This window comes from Alligator sinensis, unplaced genomic scaffold, assembly GCF_000455745.1.
Source record: "Alligator sinensis unplaced genomic scaffold, ASM45574v1 scaffold404_1, whole genome shotgun sequence".
Lineage (NCBI taxonomy): Eukaryota > Metazoa > Chordata > Crocodylia > Alligatoridae > Alligator > Alligator sinensis.
Window position 1 is genome coordinate 5731447 of NW_005841839.1, and position 19744 is coordinate 5751190.

Consider the following 19744-nt stretch of genomic DNA (forward strand, 5'->3'; position numbering starts at 1 on the left):
TTGAACAGTCTCACCCATTCCTGACCTCTCCTGTAGGCCCCTCCACAGGATCTCGTGTGATTTTCCCTCCTCCACAGTGCCAGGAACGTTGGCAGTTTGAGCATGCATCTGATGAAGTAAGCCTGCTGCTTACGAAAGCTTATGCTATATATCAGTCTATAAGGTGCAAATCTTCAGCCTGAGACAGTACCACCAGAGAGAGCTTCTCCTGGTACTCCTTCAAATGACTCTAGCCACTGCAAACTAAGAGTGGCCCACACAAGCACTAACAATACATTTGGCAGGTGAAGGGCATTAGGCAAAGCAGCCAAGGCTGGGGAAAAATGAGAGAAGAGAGTGCATCTCTCACTCTGTGGGTGGCAGAGTTTGTGTTGGCATGGGACAGGGAGAGAGCTCCCTACCCTGGGGATGATTCAGCTGTGCTGCACTCAAGGGGAAAGGGCTCCCTGAGTCTGGGAAGTCACTGGGAATAATTAGTTAACGGAACAGCCTCAGTGAAACCCTAGAATAGCCATCGCTGCCAAACCCACAACGGATTCAAGCTACGCCCCTGCTTTCGCTGGAGGAGCGCCCGGCTGGGATGCTGGCAGGACATAGTTTCTACTTCCACTCTGTAGGAGGGGGAATCCAGACTAGAAAACCCCTTCAACTCCCACCCTAAATAAGTATTGTGTCTTATGAAGAAAATCCTAGAGTCATGCTTCAGACCATTCTGCAGGTTAGCATGGTATCGCTAAAGTAAGCAGTACCCCGCAGGAGCTGGGGGAAGCCTCAGGGTCGATATAAATGGATACAGGGAAAACTGATTATATATACCTTCTAGAAAAGGTCACATTGAACTTCTGAGATTCAAGAAAGCCTAGGTAACTTTTCCTGCTATTTATTTTGTGAAACTGGGATCTGGTGGGGACCAAAGCCAATTGCCAAAATCCCATGGGAAATTCTGCTTTTCTTGAGATTTTTCAACCCAGTTGTGCAGGGGTGAGAGGCTGGAAAAGAATCTGACTCTGGAGGATAGTCCCATTAGCTAGGGCTACTAAACATTTGACCATCTGGCTACTAAACATTTCCAGCACAAAAATCCACCTGAATAATTCTGTTTTGTTCTGGTTGGTTGTTACCACTGGGCTTTGCCCCTCACAGCAGTTACTTCCCCTTCTTCCCAGCTGACCCACTGTGACAGTCCACTCCTTGGAGAAACTCATCCCTTTCATTCAGTCCTGTTCCCCTGCCACCCTCCCCAAAGCCCACACCTATGTGGTTGATCTTATACTGATGGGCCCCAAGCATGGACCTAAAAAAAAGTATTTTAAGTGCCCTGAGAGCCTCTCCTGAATTATCTCTTCAAAGCCACCTGCAGTTGTGAGCCAATGTGGGGATAGAGGAAGAGGGGGGGGTTTGGAATTGAAGGCTGACTATTACAGTGACCAGTTATTGGCATCTCTTTCTCACCCTCTGCCTGAGCTGAGCTCCACTCCAGGGGAGAGTGTGCTTTGCTACAGAAGCTTTTGAGCTAGTGCTTGGCAGCAGCAGGCTCTGCCTGCTCTAAAATTGCCTGAGAATCATTGGTAAGGGCTAATATTATGAGACAGCACCATCTAATGTAGACTCCTCCCAACCTTGGGTCCCTGGGAACTGTATAGCAGGACCCAGGCATGATTATCACCCAGCAAAGAGGGGAGACATCTACGAGCCAGACCTCAGGGCCTGCTGAAATCCAGACAAGGCCAACAGTGTTCAGCACAACCTGAAGTTAGTCTGAAGCAACTAGGTATGTTAAGGCTGCAATTGCACTGTGTAGTAGAAATAAAGAATGACACTGGTAGAAGGCCTTTCTTCCACAGAGTTCAAAGCACTTCACAGAGAGGAGTCAGTGCATCGTTCTCACTCTACGAACAGGGAAACTGAGGCAGGGAGCAATGAAGTGACTCATCCAAGGTCATCCCATAGGTCAGTGAGAGCTGGGAACAGAACCCATGTCTGTTGAATCCCAGTTCAGTGTCTTGTCAACTGAATTGCACAAACAAGCATGGGGTGGGGAAGGAGAAAAAGGGCTGTCTCCTTCTCCTTAGCACTTCCTGGGAAAGAAATTACTTTTGCAACTTTTTTCACCACAGGTGGCCATGGGACTCTCACTGAAAGCATTGCGTGTCCAAGGAACTGAGGGAAGTGGGGAGGCTCAGATCTGGATTAGTATAGCAGTGGCAAGTTTGGGGGTTCTCTTTCTTCCAGCCTTGGAGTAATTGACTCCATGAAGAGGAAGAGGGACAGGAGCCCGAGGCTGACTCCTCATTCTGGGAAGAGGCCGTTATCATAAGGAAGGTGCACACAGCCTGCAAGGAGCATGAGACACAGCAATGAGCTACTCTGAAACTGTCAACCCAACAGACTCTGGAATATCTGCCTGGGAGCTAATTCCCTTTGAACTGATCAGGTTCCTTTTTCCCTGCTCAGGGGGAACCATCTTGTATTGTCTAAAAAGCAATCTGAAAAGAGGCAGAGTGAGTCACTGAACCAGCAAAGGCATAGAAAATGAGGCATGAGTTAACTTTCTGAGGCTGTAAGGGGGCTTTGGCCTGGTTGCAGGTCAACCTTCCTCCTCAGGATGAGAGAAACATGCCCTATTGGGCAGGAACCAACACCAGCCTTCATGTACCATTCCCACCTCAACATGGCCTTCATTTAGTATGTCCCTGCATTTCCTGGTTCCAGACAGGACACAAAGTTCCACAATATGGCAGGCAAGGCTGTTCAGCTGGTGTCATCCAGAATTAGGATGCTCCTGTGATGTGAGAAGAAAATCTTTTTCACAAAGTTTCCAGGACCAATACAATAAATTGCCAACTTCAATCTTTTAAGGGTGCCATTGCCTGCTCACAGTCATTCTCTTAAGGGAAATCCCCACAGTTTGAAGTCACTATGACAAAGCAAGCCTTTGGCCTGTTCCATAGGCTGCAGAACAGGGTGGGCCACCTGGGCCATGGCCCAACCAACTTTTAGCACATTAATTTAGCTAGCTATGCAGTTAAAAAAATAGCTATACAATTTTAACTGGAATGACAATTGTGCATTTGTGGGTTATATAAATTAATATGCTAAAAGTTGGTTGGGCCATGGCCCAGGTGGCCCACCCTGTTCTGCGGCCTATGGCCTGTTCACACTGGGATATATGTTTCAAGTGGTCCAAAGTGTTTCTTTAAACAAGTTTTTCTGATAAAACAGCTTTCAGATGAGCTGGAGATATAAGTGATGGGCTGCAGGAAACTTTAATGTTTTTCTCTGAATAGATACAAGACCCCATAAAGCGGTGTAGGCTACCTACAGCCTGGTTTGCATACCAATTCCAGTCAATTTTGAAGATGGTTTGGATTCCTGAGATAATTTCCCACCTATAGACAGGTGCCTTGAGACAAAACATGGGAAAGTAGATGCAGGACTGGGGGGGCTTACAAAGGAAATGGGCAAGGAAAAGTCCTTGAGAAATGGGCTGGGGCTCTAGTAGTTGCCTGAGAGCATACACTCATAGACACTGGTGTTACAAGTTGATTAGACCTTTCACTTCCTGGATCAGACAGCTATTATGTTGCTTAATCCAAGGTTGATGAAGCTCTGACCCACTTGATGGTTCCAAAAGAATTTCCCATTTCCTAGGCATTCGCTGGGATCAAAGCTACCCCCAAATACTACCCATTTGCTCCTCAGCAAACAGAACAGATTCTGATCACAAGAGCAAGGCTTCCCTTTTGTATGACATTCAAAAAAGTGCTCCAGCGGTGGCAACAACAATGGGAACAAGAGTTCCAGAATTACCAGTGTGTAGATCAATTACTTCCAGCAGCTGCATCCCACTAATCCCCCCCACACAGCCCTTGGTGCTTGGTGTTTTCCAAAGCCTTGCAAGGGGACAGCCTGCTGACTTAGTGACCAGTCTAATTCCAGCAGCAGGGGCCTGAGGAATGTGGCAGTCTCCTGTGCGCGTGCGTGCGTACAACACCCGTTGTGCCCAATTAATTGTGGGGCGGAGATGGAACCCCAGCACGAATAATTTTCTCTGGTTATTACATGGCAAGTGGAAAGAGCCAGTATACAAACATTCACCTCCCTTTGCCTTCCCTCCGCCCCCCTGCCTCCTCCTCACAGGGTGTCACGGAAGTTAAAAGAAAACAAAAGCTCCAGGCCTATGAAAATGAAGCCAATTCCATCATAATAGAAGTCTCTGGAGCCCAGAGATATTACTCCAATCTTTCCGTCTCCAGGGATTATTGAAGGGGCTTCCTTCACTATTGGCAATTCAGGTTCCTCTGTGATCTGCCCCAGGTGGGCTGTTGGCAGGCGAACCAATGCCAGGCAGAAACCAGGAAGGTGGGGGTGGGTGGATGGGGGGGGTCCCCTCTGTTTCTCCACTGCAGACAGTTTTAATCTGCAAAAGAACTCTTTGAATCCTGCCAAATCACAGAGTCCTGGGAGGGAGCACGCGCAGTGCCCAGCCCCTGTCTCGCTGCTTTTCTTTCCAATTCTTACCAGAAACAAACAGAACGTACTGCTGAGCGAGGTCTGTCTAAGTCACTTGTGGGAAAGTGGGGCGGTTGCCGACATAAAGGGTACTCGACTGTGTGTACTGGGGGGTCTGCCTAGACACATTCCAGGGTGTTGGGAGGGAGAGACCAGCCTGGCCTGCTGGCAGAGTGGAAGCAAAGGGAAGGAGAGAACAGGCTAGACTACTTTGTGGTTGGACAGAGCTGCTGCTCAGTGAGCCACTGCAGCTTCTTTCAGTAGGCATAGTCTTAAGCAATTCCCTAGAAATTACTTTTTCAAGAACAGCCTCCAAATGGGCCCTGATGTACCTCTGTCTGCTGCACTGACTTATCCGTTTGGTTGGCCTCTACCTGGCAGGGGAAACACCATGTATCTGGGTCCAAGAAGGCAGTTTTACTTATGCCCTCCCAGCGATAACTGTTCTTCTAGCGTGGTTTAGTACCCACTGAGGTGTTGGGACTAATGCCCATTTTATGGAAATGGGAGGCTCCTCCCTAGCTTGCGGCCATATGGCTGAGGGCAGGCAGAACTTGGGGGCATCTGAACCTCAAGCCTCTAGTCTTGGGCCTGCACATAGGATGTCTGCCAAAAAACATTGGAAATATCTGAAGCCCCTGGTGGGGGTGGAGGATGTTTGCTAGTTGTAGGGCCACTTATGGTTCTGGACTGACTCATGGATTTGGACTTGATTTGGCTGATTTGGTTTGGAACACGAAAAATTTCTTTAAAAAAAAACCAAAAAACTTCTGCCTGCCAGAGTTTGCAGATAGCTTGGAACAGTAATTTTGAAAGAGCTGTGATCTGCCACCATTCGCTGAAAGGTAGGGCTAGACTCTGAGATCAACAGAAGGCATGACAGACATCAATACAGTTCACTGATTCCCTGCTAATGATTCTGGCATAAACACCTACCCAATTGGGACCTGGGAGGGCATGAACAGAGCACTATCATTTTTTCCCCCAAGCTGACCCACAGCTTAAGGGTTGGAATCAGAAATGATCTGATCCAGAGTAATAGGAAGCAAAACTTATTCTCATCAAAGCTGCTTGATGACTTACATGAAATTAGTTGATAGATTCTATTCAGTTCCTAACAGACAGGTGAGCTCAACTCAGAAGCAGCCACCTTCGTATGAACTACCCCTCACTCTGCAGGTATCTGCCCTGGAGAATGAGATACCCTTGCAACCTTAGGTGGCAGGTATTTTTAAGTGGCCACCTTCTAAGGGCCCTTTAAACCAGACTGGCTTCTGTCTAAAAAATAAAACTGACTGATGCTTCCTTTTAACCTTCAAACCCTAAACCTTTTTTCTGATGTGCCAAAAATTGTGTACAATTCACATTTCTTTGTTGATTTGTTTCCACATCAGCAAGTCTATGACTCAGCTGGGACCAGAAACTCTCATGCAACCAAAGAAATATATATATATGCTCTGAAGACAGACTGTTCCGGGAAAGTTGTGGGAGTTTGCTGCTGTCAGCATCCAACCCAAAGAAATTCAGTGAAGTGGAACCCAAAGAGTCCATCAGTGCTTCAGTATGATAGGCCAGACAGCCCCTTGCATTACTCTGGGGAAACTACACCCTATTAACCTGAAACCCTGGCTTTGTAAGATCCTTCATGACTGCTACCAAAATCTGGGGACTTCTGGCTGTGCCGGACTAAATGCTGTAAGTGACATGGTCACAGCACTGCTGCTTTGTCAGTGACACTGAACAGAAGAAGGACAAAGCAGTGGACCCTGCCCAAGAAGCTCCTGAGCCACACTTCAGCCTGGATTCAGGTAGTGTGGATAGAAGAATGTCCCACATGAAGAAACAGATTCTACTATCCTGCAGACTGTGCTGAGAGCTGCCCCTCATCCAGCCTACCCTGGCTCTGGGCTGCAGCTGACTGCCAGCACTCATTGGGCTCAGCCTCCTCTGCCCACAGGCTTTCTCTGGCCCTCCATCACAGCTGTGCTGTCTAGTGGGGACAACTTCTCACAGCTCCTTAAGGCCTGGCCCCAGCTAAGGTGGGGTCAGCTTGGCCAGGAAGTCCCAGAAGGCCAGGTGCCTGGGATGGACATGGTGGAGGATTCACATGGGGCTGCTGTGAGGGAAGCCCCACAACCTGGGTTGAGTGAAGGGAACTTCCCCAGCAGGCCCTCTCCCTTTAATTGGTGCTAATTGCTGCGTCTGTTCTTGCTGGCTGGTGAGATGTCATTGTTGAAAAGCACAGAGGGGAAGGCTGGAGGAGCTAATCCGGCTTTCAGCCGCTAAGCCCTTTGGAGGCGTGTGATGGAGGAGCTCTTTCAGGCCCCTTCACAGAGGGCACAAAGCCCAAGAGGGGAAAGGGAGAAAGAGGGGATGGAATCGACAGGAAAAACTACTTTCACACGGCAGCTCCGTTAAGCTGCCTTTGTGTGCAGGGTTTGTCAAGGGTGTTTTAAAGGGACAACATTTCACTCCCTCCCCCTCCCAACTTTTCTTTTCTCTCATCGTGTTTATCTTTTGAGCCCCATCTGCCAAATGACTGACCCTAGTAGGGAGTGGGATGAGGAGGAGAAATCCCCTGAAAGTTTCTGTGGCTCACTGGGAGGGATGGTGGGTGCTGGGTAAACCAACCCTGATGGAGAAAGAAATCACTCAGCCTTACTCCCCGCCGGCAGGATCAGATGGGTGCTCTGCTGCTTTCTGGCACATCCCTGTCCCATTGACTAGGCAAACAGTTCATTGATGGACCTGGAAACCCAGCCACTGGGGTATGGAAAAGTGCCTGCAAAGTCCAGCTGTTGATCTGAACCTCTCAACTCTAAGTTTCAGCTATTTAACCCTTTTTTATACTAGGTCCAGCAGAGTTGTGTGTGATGGATATTGGTACAAAGGAAATCTAGTTTCTCATGTAGGCAAAACTGGGTTGGGAAATTCCCTGGCACTGTGGAGCTAAACATAGTAACAGGATCTCTGGTGGACAGTCAGGCAGGAAAGACTAAGGGCTTCCTTAGAAAGTTTAGCCCTTTTACACTAAAACAGTACTAAAGAATCAGTAAGAGAGAAACACAGATCCTATGCTGTAAGCGTATAAAATGAGATCAATATTTTGGAAGCAGGAAGTTTTTGGTGATACCTTTTATTGGACCAGCTGTATAGTTTGGAGAGATGTTAGACAAGTTTTCAACACAAAGTCCCCTTCCTCAGGTCTTCATGCCCAAAAGCTCATCTCACATCTCTCCCAGCTGTACAGTTGGTCCAGTAAAAAATATTATAAAAATTCCTCCCTTGCATATATTTCCTAGACATTTTTTGCATATATTTCATGGCTACAACCTCACTCCAACCCTAATGGGCACCTATACATGTGCTCTGGGGTAGAGTGGCACTCAGGAGCCGCTCTAGTTAAAATTCCCATAGCACCTCATGTATTCAGCATCCCACATTTCAAAATGATTTATCATGGCCTGAAGAGAATGCAAGGAGTTTTCATTAAGGTTACTCAATTTTTCCTAGTTTAAGAACCTATTTCAGACCTTGCACTCTGAACCTTCCCAGACTAGATCTCCACCTGAGGCTGGGGTGAGGGGAGAGTTCAAATTTCTTTGTGTTTTGAAAATGTTAACAAAACTGATTCTTTTTGAGAATGGAGAGAAAATATACTAGTTGATACATTTTCAGATTTTCAGAGTCCAGTTTTGAGATACCCCCACAAAATCAGTGTCTTCTTTTGACCTGTTGGTTATAGGTGCTTATAAAAATACTTATGATATAATGTTTTTAATAGAAAGGTGGTGTTTGACTGGGGAGTTAAATATAAAAACTAACAAATCTGTCCAATATCCTCTACATTATTAGCCTCTATAGCCAATTAAAGACAGTCCTTTTCCTTTCTCTTTCGTATTCCTGTGGAAGTCAGGGCTGCATTCTAGACCTGGGTAGGAATCAGTTTTCCTGTTCTGGAAGAGTTATGCCATTTTGACATTTATTTCCCCACCTGGAACTAAAACAAAATACTAAAATCTAAAAAATTATCCTGAAAAAAATCAGATCAGGTCAGCTGCAACCTAAATTAAATTAAAAACAAAAAACTTATTTCAAACCTGAAAGGTTTTGTTTAGAACATGTTGAACTGGGACATTTTAAATATGTCAACACTTTTTTTCTTTTTAATTTTGCAAACCCAGTGACTCACCAAAATCCACCCTTCCTCGCACATAGCTTTGGTTTCAACAAATCAGCATTTTCAACCCAAAAAAAAAATCTATGGAAAAGTCCCAGCCAACCCTACTGACTTCTGACTTCACTCATACCAGCGTAACACTGGTGTAATCCAATATCCTGTACTAAAATAAACCCTTCATTACACCACATAACTAAGAGCAGGATCCAGCCTTGAGCATTTTTTGTGCTGTAAAGTGCCACGCTTGATGTTTATGGCACCATATTAACAGTAAACAATGATGATAAACTTTTCAGGACAGTTTGTCACTTTTGCTACTAGCCAATTCATGGACTAACCCCTGACCTTTGCCACCGGAAGTCCCTCCCCTTGTTGCCCCCGCCCTTAAATATTCCTTTTGGGAGGGGGGTTGCCATCTTAGAACCAGAAAAAAACCAAATTGTACACTATAAGTCAAACACCTACTAGAACATATTTTAATTTTATTACAAAAAATATTTGTCATGATTTGTGATTGTTTACTGTACATAGAAGGGATTGCACAATAACTGAAAAAGAAAGTGTTACTTTTATAGTGTGTGTGTGGTGCAGTGTGGGTGGTTGTGAGAGGGTGTGGCTGTGTAGGGGGCATAGGGTATGCTGGGCTGTATGTATATGTCGGTGGGGGATGTGGGGGCAGGGTGTGGGTGTATGGGGTGTGAGGGTGGGGGTGTAGGGACTCCCCCCACACTGCCCCCATGGTGTGCAACCCCCGCTACCTAGCAGCAGCAGCAGGAGGCAGGGAGGTCAGGGCACTTGTGCCCAACGCAGGCACCTAATGGGGCATGGCTCCAGCCAGCGCTGCACGTGTGGAAGGAGTGGAGCCTGCCCTATCACCAGGGCTCCATGCCATGCACCCACACTGGGGAAGCCCCGCACTGGAGCCTGCTGCCTGCTCTGCTCCCTGCTGCACCAATCTCCACACTCTGCTGGGAGTGGAGGGAGCCCCGCCCCCTGCTTCCCCATGGAGACCAGCGCCCGGCTTCCCCGCTGTGAGTGCAGGCATGTGGCACAGAGCCCCTGTGATAGAAGCAGACAGGCAGGCTGTGTGGGGGTGTGCTCCTCGCCCCCAGCACAGCACTGGCCACCTCTATTGCACGCTCCACACTTGCAGCAGGGAAGCCCCACACTGGACTCCTTGAGGAAACAGGGGGTGGGCTCCCTCCACTCCCGGCAGAACGTGGGGACCTGCACAGCAGGGAACAAGGGAGGCAGCAGGCTCCAGCACGGGGCTACCCCCACTGAGAGTGCTGGAGCTGCAGGCATGCAGTGCAGAGCCCTGGTAATAGAGCAGGCTCCACTCCCTCCTCTTGCGCAGCGCTGGCTGGAGCCACACCCTACCAGGCGACTGCTCCGGGCACAAGCACCCTGACCTCTCCACCTACTGCTGCACACCATAACGAAAATGTGGGGTGGTCCCTACACCCCGCCTCACACTCACACCCTGTCCAGCTGAACTCCATGCTCCTGCTGCCCAGCTGGGCACAGGCTCTGTGCTGCACTCCCGCTTCTGCCCAGCTGCAACTCCACACCCCTCTACCAGCACTGCCGCTTCCCTATTTGCTGCCCCAAGCAAGCAGGTTCTGCTGCAGCAGGAGCCCTGCCTGGAAGCTGCTGGCTAGGCAGAGCCCTTCTGCCCAAGAGGGTGGGAGCAAGGCCCAATAGGATATGTTGGGGGGCTGTACACATGGAAGCTTCACTCCCATTCTCATGGGTGGAAGGGCTGGGCAGGGTGCAATACTCTGGGGGGTGCTGTGGGCCGGATGAAAGTGCTTGGTGGGGCATATCTGGCCCGCAGGCTGTATTTTGCCCAACCCTGAAACATAATGAAGAAGCAAAAAAGAATTACTTGTTTATCCAACCTCTAAATTATGTGGGTTTTCTGTTAGTTGTAGGTGTCAACCAAAAGGTGCGTGGAATGGTAGAAGTTCTTAATTTGTCCAAACCTAAGCAGTTTCTCTCTTGGAGATCCCAAGAAACAGAACAGTGAACCAGATCTATCCCAGGCAAGACTCTATTGGCCACTACAGAGACACCAGGCTGGTGGGAATTATATGGACAGAGAGAATGCTGTCCCACTGCATCTCTCCTTGTTTTCCTGAAAGACTCTTCCCAGCTGTTGGTTGATTGCTGTTGGGAGGGGAACAGGGGAATTCTTACCTAAGCATTCATTGGCCTCTCTGGTGTTGGCCCTCTGCCACGGCCGATCATAATGGAAGGGTTTGCAGCGGTCACATTCAGGGCCCTCAGTGTTGTGCTTGCAGTCACAGACCAGTTTGTCTTCCTTGTCTTTCACACAACGGGAGGCATGCCCATTACATTTGCATCGGCCTCCGACCTGAAGCTCACCCACTGCATAGTAGTACGGAGATGAACTGGTCCCACCATCTTCCTCATCATTGTCTCGACCTCCCTTATCCCGGAACACATGTGGACGACTGAAGATGACCCGGATGTCCGTGGCTGTCACCCAGTCCTGGAGCACAGGACTGTTGTCAAAGTCTTGGGCAGACGGTCGTCCATCCAGGGTGCTGAAGGCAATGAGGCCCCCAGTGAGCGGATAGAGGTCTGTCTGCCCATCAGTGCATAGTGCCTCCTGCTCGTTCTGTTTGGTGACAGTGGCTTTGTTGGGCTTGCCATAGATCTTACGGCACTGGGAGGAATAGTACTGGTAAGGCACCCAGGTTTTGCCATAATCCATAGATTTAAAAATGGCTGTTGATTCAGGACGAGGGGAGCAAAACTGCAGGCTCACATAAACCACCTCAAACTTCTTGCCCAGGGAGAGAGTGAGGGTGATGTTTTGTGGTGAGTGGTGGAGCATCTCAGAGCGCCAGCAGGTCATGTTGGCAGCAGTGTTGAGATCAGTGAGGTAGGAGGGTGGGTGTGCCTTGCGAGGGTCTGATGCATTGCAATGGCGAGTGGGGGGCTTCCCACACGTGCTGGAGGCCTGCACTTCCTTTCCAAATGCAGCGTTGACAAACTCAGGGATGCAGCGCCGAGGGGCACCGTTCTCATCATAGCATGGGTCAGGGGGAGTCTGCTGACCTACAAAGGGGTTAACTGTCTGGGTCAGGCCAAACACACAGGCAGTGAGAAGGAGTCTCAAGAGCTGCGGCAGATCCATCCTTCCCAAGGAGAACGCTCCGAGGCACGGCACAGAAGCCAAATCCTCCCTAAACAAAAAGCAAACAAGCAGTGAATCACCCGCTACAACTCATGTGAAACCCTGTTTCAGAGGCAGAAAGGCAGAGGCAAAGCCTGTGTTTGGAGGCTGGCAAGAGGGCAGTGCTGGTGTCAGCTAGCCAGGAATACATGGATCTGATCAATTAATCGTTTGCTATTGGCAGTATTGGCCAGCATGCTGAAGGCTGTGTCTGAAGACCACTCTCCTCGGGGGAGGGGTGGGGGGGGGGAGTGCTTCTGGCTCAACTGTAACTTATTGGGATTCTCTGCAGGGATGAGGGCAGAGTTCTTTGTTTGGGACATTTCATTGATATTTACACCCCTGCTCTGGCCCCCAACTTTTTCTCAAGGAGAAAGAACAAAGAGCTAGGAAGACAGACAGGCAGGCAGACAGCATAAGAGACCACGGTCTAAGGAAGAAAGACTGGCCTTATGGTTAAGACAATAGGCTGAGATTCAGGCAACTTTGGATTTTTCCCTAGCTCTGTTACAAACTAGCTCTGGGACATCAGACAAGTCACTGAACCTTTCTGTGCCTCTGTCTCCCATTGATAAAATGGTAATAAGAAGAGTTACATCCTTGGGTGGAAGGTGGGGGGAGGGGTGGGGAACTGCCAGGCTGACATTTCTAGGACTCTTTTTGAGAGCCATTTATTAAAGGGGCTAGAACACTGCTGAATATTACTAAGAGGAAAAGGAACAGCCAATAAGAGACAGTGCTAACTAATACATATATTTTGGCCATACTTGTATACTCTGTCTATTTTAAGTATATTTATAAATACAGCTCGTGAAGCTAGGAACTTCTAGAGTACACATGGTACAGAAACGAGGAGCTCTTACTGGGAACTGGGAAAGCTGGATGTTATCCCTGGCTCTGCCAGAGACCTGCTGCATGACATTGGGCAAGTCGCTCCTGTCCCACAGACTCCCTCTGTCTGTGCCTTAGTTTCCTCATCTGTAAAATGGGCATGATAATACTAATCTACATCTCTAAAGTATACCGGAACCTATACATGAAACATACTCCTTAAGAACTATGCATGGTGATTATTAATTGATCTGTCATTGCACTCCTTCCTGAGTGCCTGAAATGCATTTTAAGCATCTCTACATTCATGGACAGTGTCACTCAATGCTCAATGGCTTGTCAAGGCAGTAGAGGCTTGGTTGACACTACAAAGTTTTGGCATCAGCAATTTGAGTGCATCCAACCCTAATGCACCTCAACAGCAGTAGGACCCTCCTTTTTGCCACTTCTCCTGAGTGGAGCAAGGCTTCTGCTGCCATCCATAGCTGGCAAAAGACATGTGTAGGTCGTCATTCTGCTGGCTGCCATGGTCCCTTCTGCAGCTGGTGCTTTCCCAGGGTGTGGGTCACACTCTGGTAGTCAGCTGTTGTAAGGGAGGTGTGTGAAGGCTCCAGAAGTACATACATGGCTGTGTATGGATGTTGGCAGCTACTGTTCCCTGCCAAAATTGCTGCATTGAGCAGATCAGAGTGGACAAAGCCAAAGTCTTTTTGAATTGAACAGAAAGGGAGTTAGCTCATGAGCACTCCCATGGATGAGGCTGCTTAGGCTCCACAGCAGCAGCCTGGGTGCAATAAGGAGACCCACCATGCTTTGCATGCTCAGACCAGTTCAGCACTCCCCTAGCATCACACCAGCATCAGCCTTCAATTATTCCAGCTCATCAGGTGTCTCTCTCTCTCCCTGTCCCCCAGAACAATGAGTTCCTACCTCACAGGGTAAGAATCCTGAGGTTTAATTAGCCCCTAATGCCCTCAGTAGGGAGCCAGGCAGCTTCCAAACTGTGTACCCCACATCAAAGGTTGAGGGGGAGGTGTGAACATGCTGGGGATGATCAGAGCCCAACAGACAGCCATTCTCTGAGAGTGCAGGACTTGTTTCCACCTACTGCAAAACCAGGGCCAGAGTTTATTCTCTGAAAGGGACTTTCATAAAAAAAATCCCTCCCCCAATACCTTTCTTCTGCCTTTGATATGCCTGAGAGTTGTCCATAATTAGGCCAGTCCTACACTCAACCTTTTGCCAGTCTTGAAGTACTGTCAGCAAGGGGTGGGATTTTCATCACATTTTTATACAGGCAAAATCCCTGGTGTAGCTGCAGTTATACTGACAAAATAGTGCTTCTTTTTATGGAGTTCATGGACCTGTCATAAGCTGTTATGGCAAAATCAGGGGTTTATCCTGAAAAGCTGTGTCTGCATAGGAATACAAGCATGCAGGAATGAAGTCAGGAAGGCCAAAGCACAATTGGAGTTGCAGCTAGCAAGGGATGTGAAGGGTAACAAGAAGTCTTTTTACAAGCATGTCAGTAGCAAGAGGAGGATCAAGGAATGTGTGGGTCCCTTACTGAACTGGGGAGGCAACCTTGTGATAGAGAATGCAGAAAAAGCTGAAGTGCTCAATGCTTTTTTTGCTTTCGTCCTCAAAAGCAAGGTCAGCTCCCAGACTACTGCACTGGACAGCACAGTTTGGGGAGGAGGTAAGCAACCATCAGTAATGAAAGAACAGTTTAGGGACTACTTAGAAAAGCTGGATATGAACAAGTCCGTGGGGCCAGATGGGATGCACCTGAGGGTGAGGGTGCTGAGAGAGTTGGCTGATGTAAATGTAGAGCCATTGGCCATCATCTTTGAAAACTCATGGCAATCAGGAGAGGTCTCATATGATTGGAAAAGGACAAACATAGTTCCCATACTTAAGAAAGGGAAAAAGGAGGATCCAGGGAACTACAGACCAGTCAGCCTCACCTCAGTCCCTGGAAAAATCATGGAGCAGATCCTCAAGAAATCCATTTCTAAGTACTTGGAGAAAAAGGTGATTAGGAACAGTCAGCACGGATTCACCGGGGCAAGTCATGCCTGACCAACCTGATTGCCTTCTGTGATGAGGTGACTGGCTCTGTGGATGTGGGGAGACATGTGGATGTGATGTACCTTGATTTTAGCAAGGCTTTTGATACGGTCTCCCACAACATTCCCACAGGCAAGCTAAGGAAGTACGGGCTGGAGGAATGCACTGTGACGTGAATAGAAAACTGGTTGGAACATCAGGCTCAAAGGGTAGTAATCAATGACTCAATGTCTTGTTGGCAGCCGGCATCAAGTGGGTCAGTCCTGGGGCAGGTTTTGTTCAATGTCTTCATCAATGACCTGGAAGATGGCATAGAGTTCACCCTCAGCAAGTTTGCAGATGACATCAAGCTGTGGGGAGTAGTAGATATACTGGAGGGTAGGGCTAGGGTTCAGAGAGACCTAGACACATTGGAGGATGGGGCCAAAAGAAATTTCATGAGGTTCAACAAGGACAAGTGCAAAATCCTGCACTTAGGACAGAAGAATCCCATGCACCGATATAGGCTGGGGCTCACTGGGTGGGCAGCAGCTCTGCAGAAAATGACCTGGGGGTTACAGTGGACAATAAGCTGAATCTGAGCCAGCAGTGTGCCCTTGTTGCCAAGAAGGCTAATGGCATACTGGGCTGCATTGGAAGGTGTGTTGCCAGTAGGTCAAGGGAAGTGATTATTCCCCTCTATTCAGCACTGGTAAGGCCAGATCTGGAGTACTGTGTTCAGTTTTTGGGCCCCCACTACAGAAAGGATGTGGAGATATTGGAGAAAGTCCAGCAGACGGTGACAAAAATGGTGAAGGGGCTGGGGGGACATGACTTATGAGAAGAGGCTAAGGGAACTGGGTTTATTTAGTCTAGAGAAGAGGAGACAGAGGGGATTTTAATAGCAGCCTTCAACTATCTGAAGCAGAGTTTGAAAAAGGATGGACCTAGACTGTTCTCAGTGATGGCAGATGACAGAACAAGGAGCAATGGTCTCAAGTTCCTGAAAGGGAAGTTTAGGTTAGATATTAGGAAGAATTTTCTCACTAAGAGGGTAGTAAAACACTGGAACAGGTTACCCAGAGAGGTGGTGGAAGGAATCTCCATCACTGGAAGTTTTCAAGACCCAGCTAGACAAAACTTTGGCTGGGATGATCTAGTTGGGGATGGTCCTGCTTTGAGCAGGGGGTTGGACTAGATGACCTCCTGATGCCCCTTCCAACCCTAACTTTCTATGATTCTATGACTTACTAAGGAGTTACCGCATAGTTGAAGCTCCAGTCTTCTGTAGTATGTTAGTTATTATCTGGGCTTTTTTAAAACATGGCAGGCAGACTCCAAGGCTTAGAAACTTCTGCTAAAATCTTCTAGTGTTGCTACTTCTTGTTTAGCTGCATCATTTAGCGGGTGGGGGGGCCCTAGTAAAGACAAGGCTCCATGTGCCTGTTGGTGTTTAAATTATAGTATGGTCTAACTCTCATCTAGCAAGGAGATGAAAATGCCAACAGATGCCAGCAACTCATCTTCACAAGCCCTCCCAAAGGAGGTGAAGGAATGAAAATCCTGTTTTGTTTTATTTTTTGAGTGAGCATAAACAAGCACACATGGGCAGTGACATGTTGTGAACAGGCACTGCCTTTCCAGGATTATGGTTAGTGACCATTAAATAGACCAACACAGCTCTGGGTACTGCTGCTGCCTACAATCTGTATGGCATTCCCTGTTATTCTCTGGAACCGCTGGACAGAATCAACAGAACACTTTCTATTCCCCTGAGGTTACTGGGCAGAGGGATTTGGGATGGAAAAATCCATGTCCCCCAAGATGAAAAGAACAAAATCCATTGGAAACAAACTTCCCAGCTACTAAGAGGATATGACCAACAGGACCCATTCTATATTGGTTACACTGGCACAAATCTAGACTAAATTACTGAAGTTATTCTGGCTTTACGCTACTGTAGCTGAAATCAACAGCAGGTGTCGATAAAAGAAAGAGAAAGAAATCTCAGTGCTAAGAGTTGGATTCCTCCACCCAATACCCCCAAATAACATGGTCTTTATGATGTTAGGTCACTCCACTCCTCCATCGCTATCACTTGAAGATGTAGTGCTGACTTTAAAGGTGTAGCAGGAGGATTTTTGTATCCAGGCTGTCTAAAAGGAGACTGTCTCATGAAATATTGGGACAAGAAGTAACCATGGCACATCCCCATACCTGGAAAGATGGTACTATGCCAGGGAACTTACTGCTCACTTCTGTCAAACTTGGACTCTTTCCTCTGAAAAGAAGTTTCATGGAAAATTAAATGAACTCAGCAGTCCATGCCAGCTGGGTGAGATGAGTATGTATTTGCAATAACAGGGACTGAAACAGGGATTCTCTTTTGGCAGATTCATTACGTACAGCCCAAGACAGACATCCCAGCATGCCCTTAGCTGGCTGGGGTACACTGTCCATTGACAAGTCTTTACACTGGCCTGAAGAAGCCAAATCTCCATCTGCCAATACTGTGGGAATTTTAGAGTTTCTAATACTAGACATATTAGTATTTATCCCTTCATTCTAGCCTGGAGATGCAGTAGAGTTTCTCTCCTTATTTCTAGCTTGTATAACTTAATGCACAGCTTGACTAGGGTTCTCACTTCTTTCCGAAGAATCAAGGACTGGCCAGTGCCAGACCTATTATGCTGGATGGACAAACCTGGATCTAACACAGCAAGTCTGCTGCTCCTAAGTTAGAGAGAGCCCCTTCACCTTCTCTGAGATGCTGTTCCTGGCTTCACAGTCACTTAATCCCTCTGAAGAAAGCAGCAGGGTTGAGAGCCAATTTCAAGTCATCTGGGATATTTCCTTTGAAGGAACGAACTGTCAGTTTGGAAGACAGCTTGTTCTTTTTACTGCCATAACCACTAATAGGCTAAGAAGCTCTTCCCTTTCCATCCATGGCACAACCATGCAACTGACTACTTTGGAAAAATAGTCCAGGTGCAAGATACCAACCAGCCCTGCCCAGGGAAGGACAGGCAGCTGGGAAAGGGATCCCACCACCAGGCTAGGGTCCCCACCAGACTCATTCCTGAACTTGTCATCTATTTACTATCTCTTTAAAAGACAGTCCATTAGTAGAGGTCTTCATCCTTGGGTCTCTAGTTTCTATCAAGTTATTTTTTATAGCTGTTGGGTGAAGGAGGGGTGATGCAAGAAATCCTTCCAGGTAATGCCCCAACACATGACTGGGGGCTTGTCAACTGACAGACATTAAGACTTAGTATTTCTATGGGGCCTTCCCAGTGGAGATCCCAAAGCATTCATGAACTCAGCATAGAACTGGTCCGTATCCTTAAACCTGTTTTACAGGCATGGTAACTGAGATACAAAGAAATCAAACCTCTGCTTTGGAAGAGGCCTCCTGTAACTGAGTTGAGAGAGAGGGATGTCTCCTTGCTCTAACTATGAAGATTAATGAGAGGTAGCTAGCTATGTTAGTAGATGCCAACTGTCTATGAAGACTAATGAGGCCCTAAATAACTTGGCTGAAATCACCAGGAAAGTCTGAAGTATGGCCTGAACCAAGAACCAGAATACCAAACTCTGGAGAGAACTGTTTCTATATCCCAGTCTCAGAGAAGAAAATGTTCACTGGAGGTGGGGTAGGGCAGAACCAAGTTCCCAGCACAGCCTGTTGGGGGCTGGGAGGAACAGACTGTCACAAATTCTCTCAGGTAGCAAAGAAAAGAAGAGACATCTTTTCATTTTGGATTTGGTTGGGAGACAGGGCTTTGGATGGGAAGATGTGTTAAGCCAATAACCCAGGAAGTCCCTAACTCAGGTCAGGAGCTAAGAAATGTCAGATTTTTCTGGTGCCTTTTCCTTTCCTCCAGCTTCACCCTTCAGAGAGACTGTGACAGTATTTGCTGCTGGTATACATTGTCACACAGATCCATCACTGCATCTGTGAGCACTAAGAGATTTATAGCTCTGGCGGTCAGAAGAAACCACAAGGAACATCTAGCATGACTTCTTGTAACACCTCACATGATGGGAAAACTGACCATGTTCTGACCTGGCCCTGGAGGCCAAACTCCTGTGGACAATTTTACTGCACAATTCACAATCAGTCCACATGCAACTATCAGTCCATATACCAGTATATGTCCACTGCAGAGCACAGCAAGAAGGGAAATTGAACTGTGTCAGCTGTATGTAAGGAGGCAGCAGCGGTGAGCAATGACAGGCTGAAGGGAAGTGGAGAGATGACCAGGTCCCTTGCCTGCTTCTTTCTAGGGCATTTTAACATTTGTGGTTTCATTTTTGTTTGTAATTTTTAAAAGCTGGAGCATATTTGTAAAGAAAATATCACTTCAGGGGAGAGGTTGCTGGAGTGTTCTGCAAAACCCTTCCAACCTTGAGTCCTTCCAAGTGAAGTTTTAGTCTGACTGTATGAAGCTACTGCTTTCCTCAGCAAACACACTCATTGCTGCAGGACTGCCCTGAAGAAACGCTGGAGACATTGTGCATGCCAGCCACATGGCATAGAACTGAGAAGGCTTGTACCCCAAAATTCCTGTACAAGAAATAGTCAGGCTTCTAATCTCCTATTGTTAGGATCTTCAAGCCAATGTATTTGTCTGTCTGCCCCATGTACATGTGTGTGTGTGTGCATGCACTCTGGACCATAATGCAATACAACAAAGCTCATCTTGCCAGTATGACTTATCCTGATGAGCAATTTACCAGGTCTCAGTGAGCCAATAATTTACACTGATGTATCCAGGTTGGTATTGCTACAGTGCAAATGCAAACATGCTACATGAGGGGAAGCCCCTAGTCTCTGTATACTTTTTCTCCCCTAATTCACTGAATGCTTTACCAAGCTTTTCCTGGTGCTGCTGCCCTTACATTTAGGGAGCTGGCTGCTGGTCTCTCTAAATGGCCAAGTGCACCTCATTTTAGCCTGCTTGTTA

At 47.5% G+C, this 19744-nt stretch overlaps 1 protein-coding gene across 1 annotated transcript in view; it reads right to left on the reverse strand.

The window, feature by feature from the left end:
• The window catches only part of NTN3 (netrin 3), a 92832-nt gene that overhangs the window by 59515 nt on the left and 13573 nt on the right, over positions 1-19744 (reverse strand). The window contains 1 exon segment of the mRNA XM_006015582.2: positions 10892-11907. Within this exon segment, the coding sequence (XP_006015644.1) occupies positions 10892-11907 (1016 nt within the window).